The following is a 14,211-nucleotide window of genomic DNA, read 5'->3' as shown; positions in this document are numbered from 1 at the left end:
CGTCATTAATTACGTTCCGTAGTCGTGTGATTAATTTTAATTCGTATTTTATACAAAAAAAAAATTGACAAAACTAATTAATTTTGGTACATAATATAAAATTTTATTACACACTTCTAACGATATAAGTCTAATATTTATATCTTCAAATATTTTATAAGCCCTTTCATCAAAAACATAAATATATCATCTATTGATTGTCGTACTCTATACGTTCTTCTTCTTCTTCTTCTTTTGGCGTAAGCCTCCCCATTTAGGAGTTGCCAGCGTCAGAGTTCATCCGTCTCTGTCAACTGTCAGTTCTAATGTCAATGTCAAATCATCGAGTGTGTTCCTATGATAAACCAGATTACTGGTCAGCCTATTATATTTAAGTTACTCTATGCTGGTCAGTAAATAGGGCGAGATTTGATGGGCTATTGAGGCGCCAGATAGAGCTCGCGAAAGAACATCTACAACAGCTGATTTGAGATTTTAAATTTCTTGATTCATAATTCTTAAGTTTATATTAGAATTTTCAATAAAGTTTACATCGGTAAATAAATATTATTAGAATTGTGCTAGAGCTATCGCACAAAATGTTATTTGCGACTTTAAGAGAGGCAGGTAAAAGAATCGGGAAACCACAGGGCTTAAGGTTAGTGTTACTACTTACTAGATTACTTTTACAGGTTATACCTACAATAATATATGAATTAAAAATGATTAGAATATGCACACTGCCTAATATAATAAACTATTGTAGACTTGTTCGTCACAAATCTTCATATGAGGGGGAAGGCAAAACCACTGTACGGATACTCAATCAAGAACCAGATTTAGGCCTTATTATAGATGGCTATTCTAATGTAAGTGCATAATGTTATACTTGTTATGCTATTAATGTATTAGTTTGCATCGGCCATAAGTTAAAAAACTTATTTTATATTCATTTCATAATTGTAAAATGTATTCTTCTTTTTGTAGTTTGGCTTTCGTTTAAATAATGGAGTGACAGTTTTAGGACCAATGGCTATTTTTCCCAGGTACGTATTTTACAATACATAATATGGCTGCAACTTACTCAGCAATGTTATTGTACAAAATTTATTCCTTTGAATCCATTTCAAAGAAGTAATGCGCCTCATTATATTACGTTTTTAATAATTTCAGAACAATACTATCATGGCAAGTTCGTAATTCAGATGATATAACAGAGCCATCGCTCAGACTGTTCAAACTCATTGTGCCCAAGATTGACCTCTTGGTAAGTCAGCCATAAAGGTACAGTTATACTGATATAATAACTAAATAAATACCTACTAATATAATAAAAAAAATTCATACACTTTTTTAAAGGTGTTTATCTATTCTGTATTTTTATTAGTATTATTATTAGCACATTTAATTGGCTGATGTTAAAATATTTACCAAAACCAACACAACTGTTGAATATCAACAGGTTCAAAAACCTTGACAACTGGGCAAAATCATATACATACATATAATATACATATAAGTGACGGCTTTAATCTATTAAAAAAAATAGGTTTTTTAAATAAATAATAAAGTTAAAAGTTCTATACTTACAAAATATATGGGGAAACAATTTTTTTTTACAGATTATTGGTCTAGAAACAAGGGATCGGAAAGCTGTTGACGCAGTTTTCAAAGCATCACGACAAGCTAAACTGAATGTAGAGATTCTACCCACCGAGCATGCTTGTTCTACCTTTAACTTCCTGAATGCAGAGGGCAGGTTAGTGTAGATTGTACATTTTGCAATACAGCTTTTAACAAGACCACACTGTTCTGGTACATTGCATGTCAGAACAAAATAATGTATTGTCTCCATAGCCGTAGCTAGAGGGGGGCATTGGGCTGCAATGCCCTACCTTAAAAATACTAAAACCCTAGAAAATCAATAAATTTTGATATTTTTCTTACTTCGCCCTACCTGTAACCAATGCTACCCTTCCTTAAAATCTGACCTACCTACTGCCCTGTGTATGCCACATAAGTGAGCTGCGGCCTGCGTAGCGACGCACGACACACAATGGTGAGAGCTGATCACGTCTTTCGCCCTCGAACTCTTATCTTCCGTCCGGCGCGTCGTTATGCCTTAATATCGCGTCCGACGGTGCAATGCGACAAGCTGTGGCATATGACAAAATATGGCTTTAGCCTTTAATGTTTTACATAGTTGAGTAGATAGTTTTGTTTACTTACAGTTTATTAAGTAATTTAGCGCACCTTGCCGTCAAACAATTAGTTTGGCGACATTTAAAATGTAAGAATATTATGTAGTGTTTTATGAATAATAACAGTGAAACCTGGTTCAATTTTAAAAGCTTTTATTCGTTTGAGTTTTCTTTTTCCACCAATACACTTGACCGAATTTTATTCGTTGTTCTCTTAGGGGGGTATTACATTATCATTTATAAATGATCATTTCTATGATCATATATAGGATCCAATATATATGATCATTTGATCATATCTGCATATTACATTATCATATTTCATTGATCCTATTTTACGTCAAATGTGGTTTCAATAGCCAGTGGAGAGCGCTAATGCTGACAGGTATTGACGTCAGGGTTACTAGATCTCAGAGAATTCGATTTGTCAAAAGACATCGTCATTTTTAATATGGCTTGTTTTTTGTTATTAATTCAGCAAGATTATCCAAGTATATAATTAGAAAAATAATTACATTACATTATTTGAAACATATTAACGAACAAGAAATTAAAAACTCTTTTTTTATATTAAATAACTGGCAACACCTATTTATATGACCGTATTGGATCCAATCTCTCAGCAAACGTCAAAAATCTATGATCAAGGAAGAAATGAAGCATATGTCTATATTACATTATCCAATATCATTGACTCAATGATCTCGGATCCAATATATATGATAATCTAATATCCCCCTTAAGTTAACTCTTAATAGGAGTCCACGCCGCCCTTTTTTCCATACAAACGTTGTCCCCTGTTTCCTCCCTGGATAATGCTAGTAGAGTTATAATTTTTTTCCTGAATATCTACGGCCACTAATACAATGTCCCTATGTTTTCTTTTTTTTTTCATAGGTAATTTAATTATTAAATAAGCTGATATGAACGCTCAAAAACCCAAAAAAATGGCCCAGATTTTCCGCTGTGTTCAAACATCCAGAAAACAGATTTGGCTAGATTATACAAAAAAAATAAAACATAGGAACACAGCTCAAGCCTTTCTTTAATCTTTAATGAAAAAAGTACTTAAATCGGTTAAGTTTTGGAGAAGGAATCAGGGGACAACGAATCGTTGATTTTCTGCAGTTGTCTCTATCGCGTTCTGCGGTATAGGCTTGAGGTAAGGGAGACAGCTATATTTATTACACGTACTTTTTTTTATTTCTCTAGCCCCTGGTGTATCCTCTTAATAGTTCTACACAGGGTTGACTTTGGTATGTTATTCTCCCTACACAGTTCATCACGCGACTTTCCACAATCATAGTCTGATAAAAGTTTAAATTTTTCTCATACTCGTACGTAACTCATAACGTTTTTTACTTACTTTTGGACATTTTTTACACTTTTATTCCCTTGTTTTTAGGTCTAAAACTGAGATAGTACTGACAAAAAAGCATGCACAATATAATGTGTATTGTTTAAGTAAATTGTAAACAAATACGTCGAAACTTGTTACAAATATCATAATTTGTCCCACTAATAGAGGTTAATGAGCTGCAGAGTCTCTTAAATATCGAAAAAGTCTTAGAATTCAAATCTCATATTTTAATCAGTTTCTAAAAATCCATTAACAGAGGTAATTTAATGAAGTAGTGCCGGGACATCATTGCAACAGTCAATAATAAAGGTTTCTTATTTGGCCAGGTCCCGCTTAACCAGGTTTCACTGTATATAAAAAAACATGCGACAATACTGCTTGCATCATAAAGATGCAAGCAGTATTGTCGCTCTTACCTCAGGGGTAATAGCTGGACTGAGCTGTTTTATAAATACTTATTAAACTTAAACTTTTTATCGGGACTTAACGCGACTTATTTAAGTAGTAATGCTACTACGAGTACATCGTCGAGAAAAAGTATGTACTCGTAGTAGCATTACTACTTAAATAAGTCGCGTTAAGTCCCGATAAAAAGTTTAATTATAATGCAACGCGAAAGTTTAAAATGTTATCTTATTAAACTTTACAACATACTGCTTATCTTTTCAGAAGCATAGCAGGGGCTTTAATACCACCACTACACATAGCAAATATCAACGAAGACGACATGCGCCATTCTGCGATGAATTATAATGACCCATTCAAAAAGGAACTCTCCGTGTAGTAGGTATCACCAAAACGGATAATATTCTTATTTAAAGACTTGAGCTCACTTTCCTGACAATCTCATTTATGTATAATTTCGCATGTGGCTCAAAAATAAAACTAACGCTGGCGTCATTTTCATAACACCTCTGTGACCTCGTGATCGACGCGACGAAATATCCATGTAGGTCTTTACAATGTTAATTGATTTCATTATTAAATTATATTTTATAATAAATAGGTTATAGTGTATGTGTTAGAATAAATGTTACTGTTAATTTATATTTTTTTACTTCTTTTAGTTATTTTTTAATGGTTAAAAGTATTGAATGCTTATAAATCTGAAAAAGTGTAAGTATCCTAACATTTGGCGTGTAACAAATGAATGAACGTAACGAAAGGTAGGTAATGTAAGAAAAAAAATCGTAAACATAAAACAAGTTTTATCTCAACATTTCTATCCTATACTTACAAACACAAATAATAATTTACATACATGAATATTATTAATTTACAGTTTCTAATAACAATGTCACAAGTTACAACAGATTTTCACATAATACGTAAAATTAAAAAATCTGCATTTTTATAGAATTCGAACTTCGAAGTTTATCATTGCCTAATGTGCCTCTTACGCGATTCGAACGTTTTTTGTTTATTAAAAATGTTGTAAATGTTACTTTACAAAACTTTTTATGTATTTATAGTAATTACATTAATTGTAACCTTTTAAATGTATGAAGCCTAAAACAATTTCAATGCATAGCAATTCGAAACTCTGAAGTTAAAAAGAGGCCATAGAATGCTCATTGCTCGCTCATTTAAGGATGTATATAAGGTCAAATTCCGTACTGCATCCATTTAAATTATGAAAGTACTAAATATGTAAAAAATTGGACACCCAGACACTTATTATCAATTATAATGATTTTTTATAATAGATTTTTAAAGAACTATTCGATATTTAATTATTATTGAACAAAATTTTGTTGTAATTTGACTACCGCAAATGGCGGCCAAGAAAACTCGGCAAAGCTTTAAATGCAGGTGGCGAAAAAAGGAACTAACGCTGGCACATACAAAAACGACATATTTGACAGTTCTTCTTTACCAGCAGCGCCCCCGACCAAGTTCATATAAAGTCTTGTCGCACCCTTCGAAGGATAATTTTCATAAATTTCAATTTGAAATATTTCCTCAGAATTACCGGTGAACCCACTTTTTTTGGGCTTAAAAAATCGCAAATCGTACAAAGAAATTAATAAGCAGTTTTTTAGCTGTTTATCTTTGATACAAACTTCCCAATTCTGACGAATTCTCAAAAATTTTAACACTTCCGGCAAATATTACGTATGATAAATGGAAATTTTAAAATGCATTATTTCACGTAACTTGTCGGTAAGGTATTGATTTTTTGGTATCAATCGATGCAGGATGTTTTATTCTATTATATATTTCGAATTTAGGTCAGAATCTTTGAATTTATAAATGTTATATACATCCTTAAACTGCTCCTGATAACTATGTGTTAGTTATCCGCTCTAGTTCCCGTCAGAGGTTCTCGGCGCTACCTGAAAGAGGAAATAAATGTTACTCGACAAACAAATAAATGATGCGCATAATTATGTTTATAATTTTTTTGCATTAGAAAAAAGGTTAAAATGCCATTTTATTTTAATCATTACTTTATTCTTTAATACTACAATAGAGAAGATGCGATATTATTTTTTTTGAGTTTATTTTAAATAACTTACATGTAGAATAGACCACAAGTATATTAAAAAAATTAAAACACTGGAATTTACTGCAAAGAATGCGTTTAAAATTGTTAATTTAAATTTTGGCGCCAAAACGGATCTATAGTCTGTATGACGGACGTCACTACTGTTTGACAATTCACAATTATTGACAATCCCCACCTGATCGTACCTCTCAAAAAGTTGTCAGCATGTGTGCGTCACTGAACGCTGATTAGTGTTTTGAAATCCGTTCCGTTTCTATAGTTTGTGCGTTCTAAGATGATATGGGTGACAGTTTTCATGTTCCTTGCTACGGGTTTTTTTTACAAGAAAACAAAAAAAATCTAAATGTAATAAATTATATTCCATCTACAAAAACAAATGTTTCCTATAATTGTAAATGAATAAAAATGAAAAGATGCTAAATGCTAACTTATTAATAAAAAATATAAATATTAACTGTGAAATAGGAGTATAAAATTATTATTACGAAAACATTTGAAAAATGTCATATGCATGAAACGGAACTTATGTCAATAGAGATTGACTCTGTTGAATCGAAATCAAATCGATAAAAAAGGGCGGCCATCTTAAATCGCCGGCACCACTGAAATGTCAGTACGAAATCGATAATTTCGATTGCAATTCCTTTACGATGTGATTCGATATTTTTAAACTATCGATTAATTTTTGTTAGGTAACTTCCCTACTATTGTCAGTTATAATGTGTCACGCATATCATCATAAAACGCACAAACTATAGTCACTTTTAATTCGTAATTTTTGTAAAAAAACAATATTTTATAAAATATTAACCTTGCAGTGGCCCTTCTTTTATATTCTTTTAACAATTTAATAGCAAAATTTTCATATAAATATTATATTTGCATAGTTCTGTCCATCTCTATTATAACATATTTTGCAAATTATTCCTGATCCATTTGGCAATTTCCAGTAACTTTCATTTTACAGAAAATTTATCTAATGTTATCACAGTTACCACTATTCACTCATTACCTATAGGAAGTTAGCAGCGATGCCGAACTGCAGGCCCTGCGCGGTGTCGTCAGCGGTGCGCGCGCGCAGCGGCACGCAGTAGTTGAGCTCGAAGCGCGCCACGCCCCCCACCCGCAGCGCCACGCCCAGTCCGCACGACACGCGCGCGTCCTGCAGCGCTGTGGCGTGACTCTCGCCCGTCTCCTCTGAATTAAAAAAAACAGATGCCGATATTACAAAATATTTATGATGAGTCTTGTGAGAATTTGCTATCAAATGTTCCTGTTAACCCCACGATGTATACAATTCTCAATGCTTATGTAGCTTTAAAAAGCGTTTTTAGTTTCTAACGGCAAATAAATAAGAACACAAGTTTACCTGGATGCGCCAGACAACCCGCATTGACGAAGAAATGCGATCTGAATAATTCGCCGAGCCCGCCCTTGCCGGGGCGGAAGGGCAGCGGCGTGTACAGGTGCAGCCCGGAAGCCCAGAACACGGAGCCGCCCACGGCGAGCCCGTCGGCCCGGGGGCCCGCGCCCCGCTGGGCGAAGCCCCGCAGAGACGCCGGCCCGCCCAGGTAGAAGCGGTCGGATATGTCTGTGCCGTACACGTCGTGGAGAACCCCTCCCGCCACCGTCCATTGGAGTACCTGCGATGGATGATTAGTTGGAAATATCGACAAAGGCCAAAGCTAATTTATTCAAGTCGCTTATAGAAATTAATTTGTTACTGCTGTGAAGCAGCATGTGTAATGATTGACATCACACAAACAGCTTCTTAACGGCAGCAGTGCGCAACGACAGCAGAATCAATTATTTTTGTCTACATCAATCAACGTCAAAGAAAGCCAAGGAATGCCAAACCTTCTACAATTGATTTTATAACTGAAAATCGCACGCACACGAAACAAACACGCGTTCACGTACGTACACACGCACGCAAGTACGCACAGACGTACACACACATACCATATCCGGCGCGATCTCCTTGTTGGCCTGCGCCTGCAGCTCGGTCTTGAGGTGCGCGACGCCGCCGCCGAGGCCGGCCAGCTCGCTCGTGAACTGCACCCAGGCGCCGCGCCGCGGGAATATCGCCTCGTCCCGGTGGTCCACGCCCACTATGTGACGGACCACAGACTTCATCTGGGGACCTGAATGAAATAGAAGTATAATGTGGCTGCTAAATTTGGAATTCCGTGAGACTTGAGCAAACGTTCGTTTTTCTTCTGCAAACGCGCCGGCTCGCAATCGAAAGGTACGTGCGGAATTCGTTCCGTTCGGAAAAACACAACGTTGTCAGTTAATGCATTTTCTACGGATTCCATGCATTCGGATATCCGAATTCGGAAATAGAATACGGAATATGCTGGCCGTATACATTATGTAAATACGCAGCAAAACGATTTATAAAATATTTCACTCCATCTTCTCGTATTTATCTTTGTGTTTGTGCTCAGAGACATTTTATCTACTATTAACATAAAGTAAACTGTAGTTTAGGTGTTATTTGAACTAAGATAGACTGTAGCTACAGACTGCAGTTGTCTTGATTTTTAATCATTTCCTTTCTTTATACGACAGTTTACAATTATGCTAGGATAACACCCAATTTTGCTTGGGTAGCGGGGATCAAGCGGCACCCTAGGTAAACAAAATCAGGAGTGATTTTGTTTACTTGTAAGTTACTATGGAAGTCGTGTAAGACATATAAGTTCTATCAGAGAAGTTGATTCATAGGCAGATGGCGGACCTTAGTAATTTGGTCGCGTTAAGTCAAACCCAGCCGACAGACCACATTGACATAACCCGACCAAATGACATAGGTCCGTCAACTGCCTATGAATCAATTTCTTCGATGGTACGTACCGCTGCTCTCGCGGACCTTGAAGCTGGTGTTCTTGCTGAGCACCGACGTGTCGCGGACCAGGCCCTCCCACTGGATGTTGTGTTTTGTCTGAAGCCAAACAGTTACCTTCAATCAGTCAGATACACGCAAACATACTCACATAAAATGGGTCTTTTCTTATACTGATTTAACCAGGACTAATTTCGATGCTATTATAACATTGTGTGGGTTTGTAATTTATAATATACCTAATTATGAATAATATTTTTAATAAGACTTGATATGAACCGACCAAAATTACGAGGTATTTAGTCCATGTTCAATGATCTGAAAATATAGATAATGAGCGACGGCGCTTACCGAGGGTGAGGTCCTGAAGGCGACGTCGAGCAGCACCCCGCGGTCCAGCAGCTTGTACCCTGACCACGGGTACTGGTGGTTCTGCTGGTATATCGACGCCGACAACCTGCACACATGCGTATTAGACAACAGCTACTATGTGAGGCAACATAGCAGGGTATTCCTAGAACAATATCAAGCAGATGTGGAAAATTATGTGCCAATGGTGGAACAAAAGAAATAAGCTGCCATAATATCGCCTATTATTACTATACTGGACAACCACATTAGCATGGGCGTACCCAGGTTCTGGGCCAGGGGGGGCAAATTACCCAGGTTCTGGGCCGGGGGGGGGGGGCAAATTACGCAGATTCTGGGCCAGGGGGGCCAGCAAATCAGATTTTTTATAAGCTAGGTGTTTATAAAGAATAAAAAATTACTAATTTTTAGTTGTATTGCAAACAAATGGCAAAAATTCGTTATTTTTATAGATGAAAGTACTAGATAATATTCGGACGTCATTTCACTAATACGCTTTAAGTAACTGTGTAATTCAGTAACACGTCGCAAGCGCACTATATTTGCCTCTGTGTTGAGTGTTTAATTTAGAGGATCTTTTTGTTCGTGGCACGCGTAAGAAACAAACATTTCAATTCGTTTAAATTAACAAAATTTTAACATTTAAGTTAATATTTTGGCTGTTATTCAGTACTATCAGAGAAGTTGATTCATAGACAGATGGCAGACCTAGTCTTCTTCTTCTTCTTTTGGCGTAAGCCAGAAAATAGAAAATAGAAAACAAATTGTACAGATAGAACACAACGATCAAGAAACACGAAAAATCACTAAAATAAGATCAGAGGAACTGGAGATGATATGTTCTATTCCCTAGGGAAGTGTGATAGGTTGTGTTCTATTTTTGCTCTACATAAACGATTTACCTAAAATCTTAAATAGCCATAGCTCTTCCGGTATTATTCGCAGACGATATATCTATCCTAATAAAATATGAAAATACAAACTCAACAGATGACGTATGGCAAAAATATTAAAAGATGTAACAGATTGGCTTCGAGATCACAATCTGGAAATTAACTTTAAAAAGACAAAAACTATCCAATTCAAATCATATAAAAAACCAGCAATAAAAATAAATACAACGTTTGAGAACACTAATTTAGATACAGTAAACACATTCAATCTGCTCGGCATTAACATAGACACTCATTTAAATTGGAAGACACATATTCAAACCATCAAATCAAAATTATCAAAATTTACATACGCACTTTTTCATCTTAAATGCAGCACAGACACACAAACCTCCCTCACAGCATACTATGCTTATGCATACTCCTGGCTGCGATACGGGATCATACTGTGGGGGAACAGCGTAAACAGCCACGAACTCTTTAAGTATATTACAAAAAAAATGCGTAAGAATAATAGCACAAATAAAAAATAGAGACAGCTGCAGGCCATATTTCATTAAATACAAATTACTTACACTTACATCCATTTACATACTTACTAGATATTAGCTTATTTGTTTTCAAAAATTTCGATTACTTTACTAAAGTTAAAGATACGCATGACATTAACACACGACACAAAAACAGACTACATTTACCATACTCCAGAATTAAAATGCTAAACGAAAGCCCATACTACATATCAGTTAAAATATTTAATCACCTCCCAGATGCAATTAAAAATGAAACAAAACTATTATCATTCACGAGAAAATTAAAAAGCTACCTAACTGAAAAATGTTTCTACTCGCTTGAAGAATTCTTTTCTAAAGAAGATTAAGGTCTAAAGAATAATGTTCATAAAATATATTAAGTACTTTCATTCATGTACTATTGTAATTGTTTATATTATATGAAATTAAGAAACGAACAATACATAATATTATGTTACTTATGTAAGTAGTTAACAAATTGCAATCCAAAATATATTTTGTTAAGTACTATTTTTATAAGCAACCGCCTGTACAAGGTGCTGAGTTTGTATATTGTATACTATACTTGGATGCTAATAAAGTCTTTGAATCTTTGAAGCCTCCCCAGTCACCTAAGTAAATTGGTCGCGTTGTGTCAAACCTATCCGACAGATCACAGCTAACATTGAATAGACATATTCCGATCGATTGACGCAGGTCCGTCAACTGCCTATGAATCAATTTCGTCTATGGTACTCACACGGGCACATAGGCCTGGTGCGGGTAGGGCTTGGTGGCGGTGAGGCTAAAGTTGCTGGTGCTGCGGTGTCCCATGCTGTACTCCGCCGACACGCGTTCCCCGCGACCCGCCACGTTCGGACACTTCACACCTATGAGACGATTTCAGTCCCAGGAAATAGCTTAATCAATCAAAAAGATTTTGTAATTAAAGCAAACAGAACTTGCAAGAGTGGTATGAATTGCGGTTTTAATAAGGCGCATCTCGCGCACGCATTAAAATTGTGTTCGCCAAGCTACTCTTTGCATTCATAGCAATTCAAAATTTTGCACAGTGTGACATGAGTCATAATATTTTGGTTGTGAATCAAGCTATGAAAATCATACTAAAGTGTGACTACTCAAAAACATACCGACTACAAGGTTTCCTTCATTTTCGCTGACGGTAGTGTTGACGCCGCCAACGACACGCGATAATTCGTTCACTTGGAATGTTACCTGCAAAAATAAAAACAATATTTTATTTACTTGATAGCAGAATAATAATATATGACGAGAAAAAACTAACAAATTTATGCTGACCAAAACATTTTGATACTATTGTTTAATTAAATAGGTAATTTAACATCTATCAAAATATATCAAATGAAAAAAAAATATTTTAATTACAAGTGCATACTTCTAAACCTTCTGGAGTTGCTCCGGGACCATTGGAGACATCAATGAAAACACCAATTTCTTTAAAACATCCCATTGAGTCCAAGGCACGACGAACCTTAAAAATGTAATATTAAGGTTTCATTATGGTTGCTTGTCTGTATGTGTGTGCAGAAATACATTTGTTGCACAGTCATTTAATGTGTACAAAAATTCATTTATAGAGCACAATAATTTACTGCAATAAAAGGATTTCCCATAATTAATCTGATATCTTTATTTTAAATTTAAGACAATAATAATAATTTTAGTAGTTAAGTCTGAAGAGGTAACAGAAACCACATACTTTTGCATTTGCATATTAGTGTAGTATTGGTATAGAAAATTTAATTTGAAGGAAGCAAAACATTATCGAAAGAACTTATATTAAGATTTGTTTAGTTTTTACCTTATGTGCCCTCATAATAACATCCTCAAAGTCAGTGGCCTGGAAGAGATCATCCACTGTGGCCTTTATAATGTCATCTTTGGTGCGGCCCAGGCCATCCACATGCACCTTATCCACTCGAGCCTGAAATTGTGAGTTTGTCTTACTCATATATTATTAACAAACAACTTTCTTTAAAATCCGACCTTTAAGCTTGACCGCTGTAAAGTCGACCCTCGTAGCATACATTTAGTATGCTACGAGGGTCGACTTTACAGCGGTCAAGCTATAGTCTCAGTTGAGATCATATATTTTATGAATCAATAAATAATACTCACTCTTATGCCATTGAGTTTTATAGCTGGTTTTTGTATGGGCTCGTCGAAATTTATACTTTCATCAAAATCATACATCCCTGAGTTGTTCTCTGGAGCCTATAAAAACAATACCAACAAGCCATAAAGTATAATAGTATCATTATTTAACCTACTGAGAAACAAGCAATTTAGCTGTATCTGCTTAGTAATTTTTTAAATCTACATTTTATGCAGTGAAAAATGTAAAATTATTTAATTTTATTTTCATAACCTTGTCATCACATATCTTTTATTTAAACATTTTTGTCTACTTTCCCTTACCTTAGCATATACGGTGCCCATTATTTATAATATTAAGGTATTTCTTTAAGTTCTAAATGTAAGAATTAATGTAAATTTAATAGAAAAATAAACCAGGGATGATATTTTTGAAATTACATAAATATTTTTGAGTGACCTGTGACACAAGCTGTCAAGTTTTAACTATATGTAGGTACTCGGCGAAACATGGCGATAGCGGTCATTGACTCCCTGTCAAAAACTTGTCATTTTTTATACAAAGCCACTATTGATATACCTATATATATACCTCGTCAGATATTTTTTTTATGGCATGTGTAAGGGGGGTATTACATTATCATTTATATTGGATCATTTCTATGATCATATATAGGATCCAATATATATGATCATTTGATCATATCTGCATATTACATTATCATATTTCATTGATCCTATTTTACGTCATATGTGGTTTCAGTAGCCAATGGAGAGCGCTAACGCTGACAGGTATTGACGTCAGGGTTACTAGATCTCAGAGAATTCGATTTGTCAAAAGACATCGTCATTTTTAATATGGCTTGTTTTTTGTTATTTCAGCAAGATTATCCAAGTAGGTATTTAATTAGAAAAATAATTACATTACATTATTTGAAAGTTTTGAAACATATTAACGAACAGGAAATTAAACTCTTTTTTTATATTAAATAACTGGCAACACCTATTTCTATGACCGTATTGGGCCCAATAAATAAAAAAAAAAAAACAAAATGACCGTATTGGGGCTCTTTTTGGTTGTTTTTGGCGGGAAGAGGAAGGCGCCTTTTTTGAATAACAATTTGCAAAAAATTATATTTATAGTTTTTATACATTAAAAGTAAGTTAAAAGTAGATAATATGCAGAACGAGAGCGAGCTTTCCCATCTCTTACAAAAGCTAATCCTCAAAATGTTAAAATTGTTCCAGAAAAGATATCAGCCCAGGACATTATTAATAATCAAAAAATTTTAGAAGCCTTATTAAGCACTATTGTAAGTATAGGAAATTCTAATGAGAATAAGACTACAACACATATTAAAGATTAAAAATAAAAAAAATCATTAAAAACTTTAATAAGTAATG

At 34.8% G+C, this 14,211-nt stretch overlaps 2 protein-coding genes across 2 annotated transcripts; one reads left to right on the top strand and one right to left on the bottom strand.

Annotated features, from left to right (window-relative positions):
• The first annotated feature begins 440 nt into the window (after window positions 1-440).
• Window positions 441-4,587, top strand: LOC121726925 (NADH dehydrogenase [ubiquinone] 1 alpha subcomplex assembly factor 3). The gene is made up of 6 exons (XM_042114571.1): window positions 441-637; window positions 746-848; window positions 967-1,025; window positions 1,153-1,246; window positions 1,602-1,738; window positions 4,210-4,587. Exons 1-6 carry the CDS (start codon window positions 579-581, stop codon window positions 4,322-4,324), a joined length of 567 nt encoding a protein of 188 aa, XP_041970505.1. The 5' UTR covers window positions 441-578; the 3' UTR covers window positions 4,325-4,587.
• Window positions 4,588-4,731: 144 nt separating this feature from the next.
• LOC121727199 (sorting and assembly machinery component 50 homolog) lies at window positions 4,732-13,256 on the bottom strand. Its single transcript, XM_042114895.1, has 13 exons — window positions 13,132-13,256; window positions 12,832-12,927; window positions 12,515-12,637; window positions 12,089-12,184; window positions 11,823-11,907; window positions 11,432-11,561; window positions 9,249-9,354; window positions 8,909-8,996; window positions 8,012-8,193; window positions 7,419-7,692; window positions 7,062-7,246; window positions 5,814-5,876; window positions 4,732-5,130 (listed from the first exon to the last, which is right to left on the bottom strand). Exons 1-11 carry the CDS (start codon window positions 13,150-13,152, stop codon window positions 7,062-7,064), a joined length of 1,386 nt encoding a protein of 461 aa, XP_041970829.1. The 5' UTR covers window positions 13,153-13,256; the 3' UTR covers window positions 4,732-5,130; window positions 5,814-5,876.
• Window positions 13,257-14,211: the final 955 nt, after the last annotated feature.

The sequence above is a fragment of the Aricia agestis genome, chromosome 5 (assembly GCF_905147365.1).
Source record: "Aricia agestis chromosome 5, ilAriAges1.1, whole genome shotgun sequence".
In the NCBI taxonomy this organism is placed as follows: Eukaryota; Metazoa; Arthropoda; class Insecta; order Lepidoptera; family Lycaenidae; genus Aricia; species Aricia agestis.
Note: the sequence above shows the minus strand (reverse complement) of the source record. Positions and strands in the feature narration are given on the sequence as shown.

What these genes read in the sequence shown, in the direction of transcription:
- LOC121726925 (XM_042114571.1), top strand. Translation starts at nt 579, where the DNA reads ATGTTATTTGCGACTTTAAGAGAGGCAGGTAAAAGAATCGGGAAACCA. An exon ending in GGGAAACCACAGGGCTTAAG is followed by an intron (nt 638 to 745) that starts GTTAGTGTTACT and finishes AAACTATTGTAG; the next exon opens with ACTTGTTCGTCACAAATCTT. An exon ending in CCAATGGCTATTTTTCCCAG is followed by an intron (nt 1,026 to 1,152) that starts GTACGTATTTTA and finishes TAATAATTTCAG; the next exon opens with AACAATACTATCATGGCAAG.
- LOC121727199 (XM_042114895.1), bottom strand. Translation starts at nt 13,152, where the DNA reads ATGGGCACCGTATATGCTAAG. An exon ending in TAAAACTCAATGGCATAAGA is followed by an intron (nt 12,638 to 12,831) that starts GTGAGTATTATT and finishes TCACAATTTCAG; the next exon opens with GCTCGAGTGGATAAGGTGCA. An exon ending in CAACTCCAGAAGGTTTAGAA is followed by an intron (nt 11,908 to 12,088) that starts GTATGCACTTGT and finishes TTATTTTTGCAG; the next exon opens with GTAACATTCCAAGTGAACGA.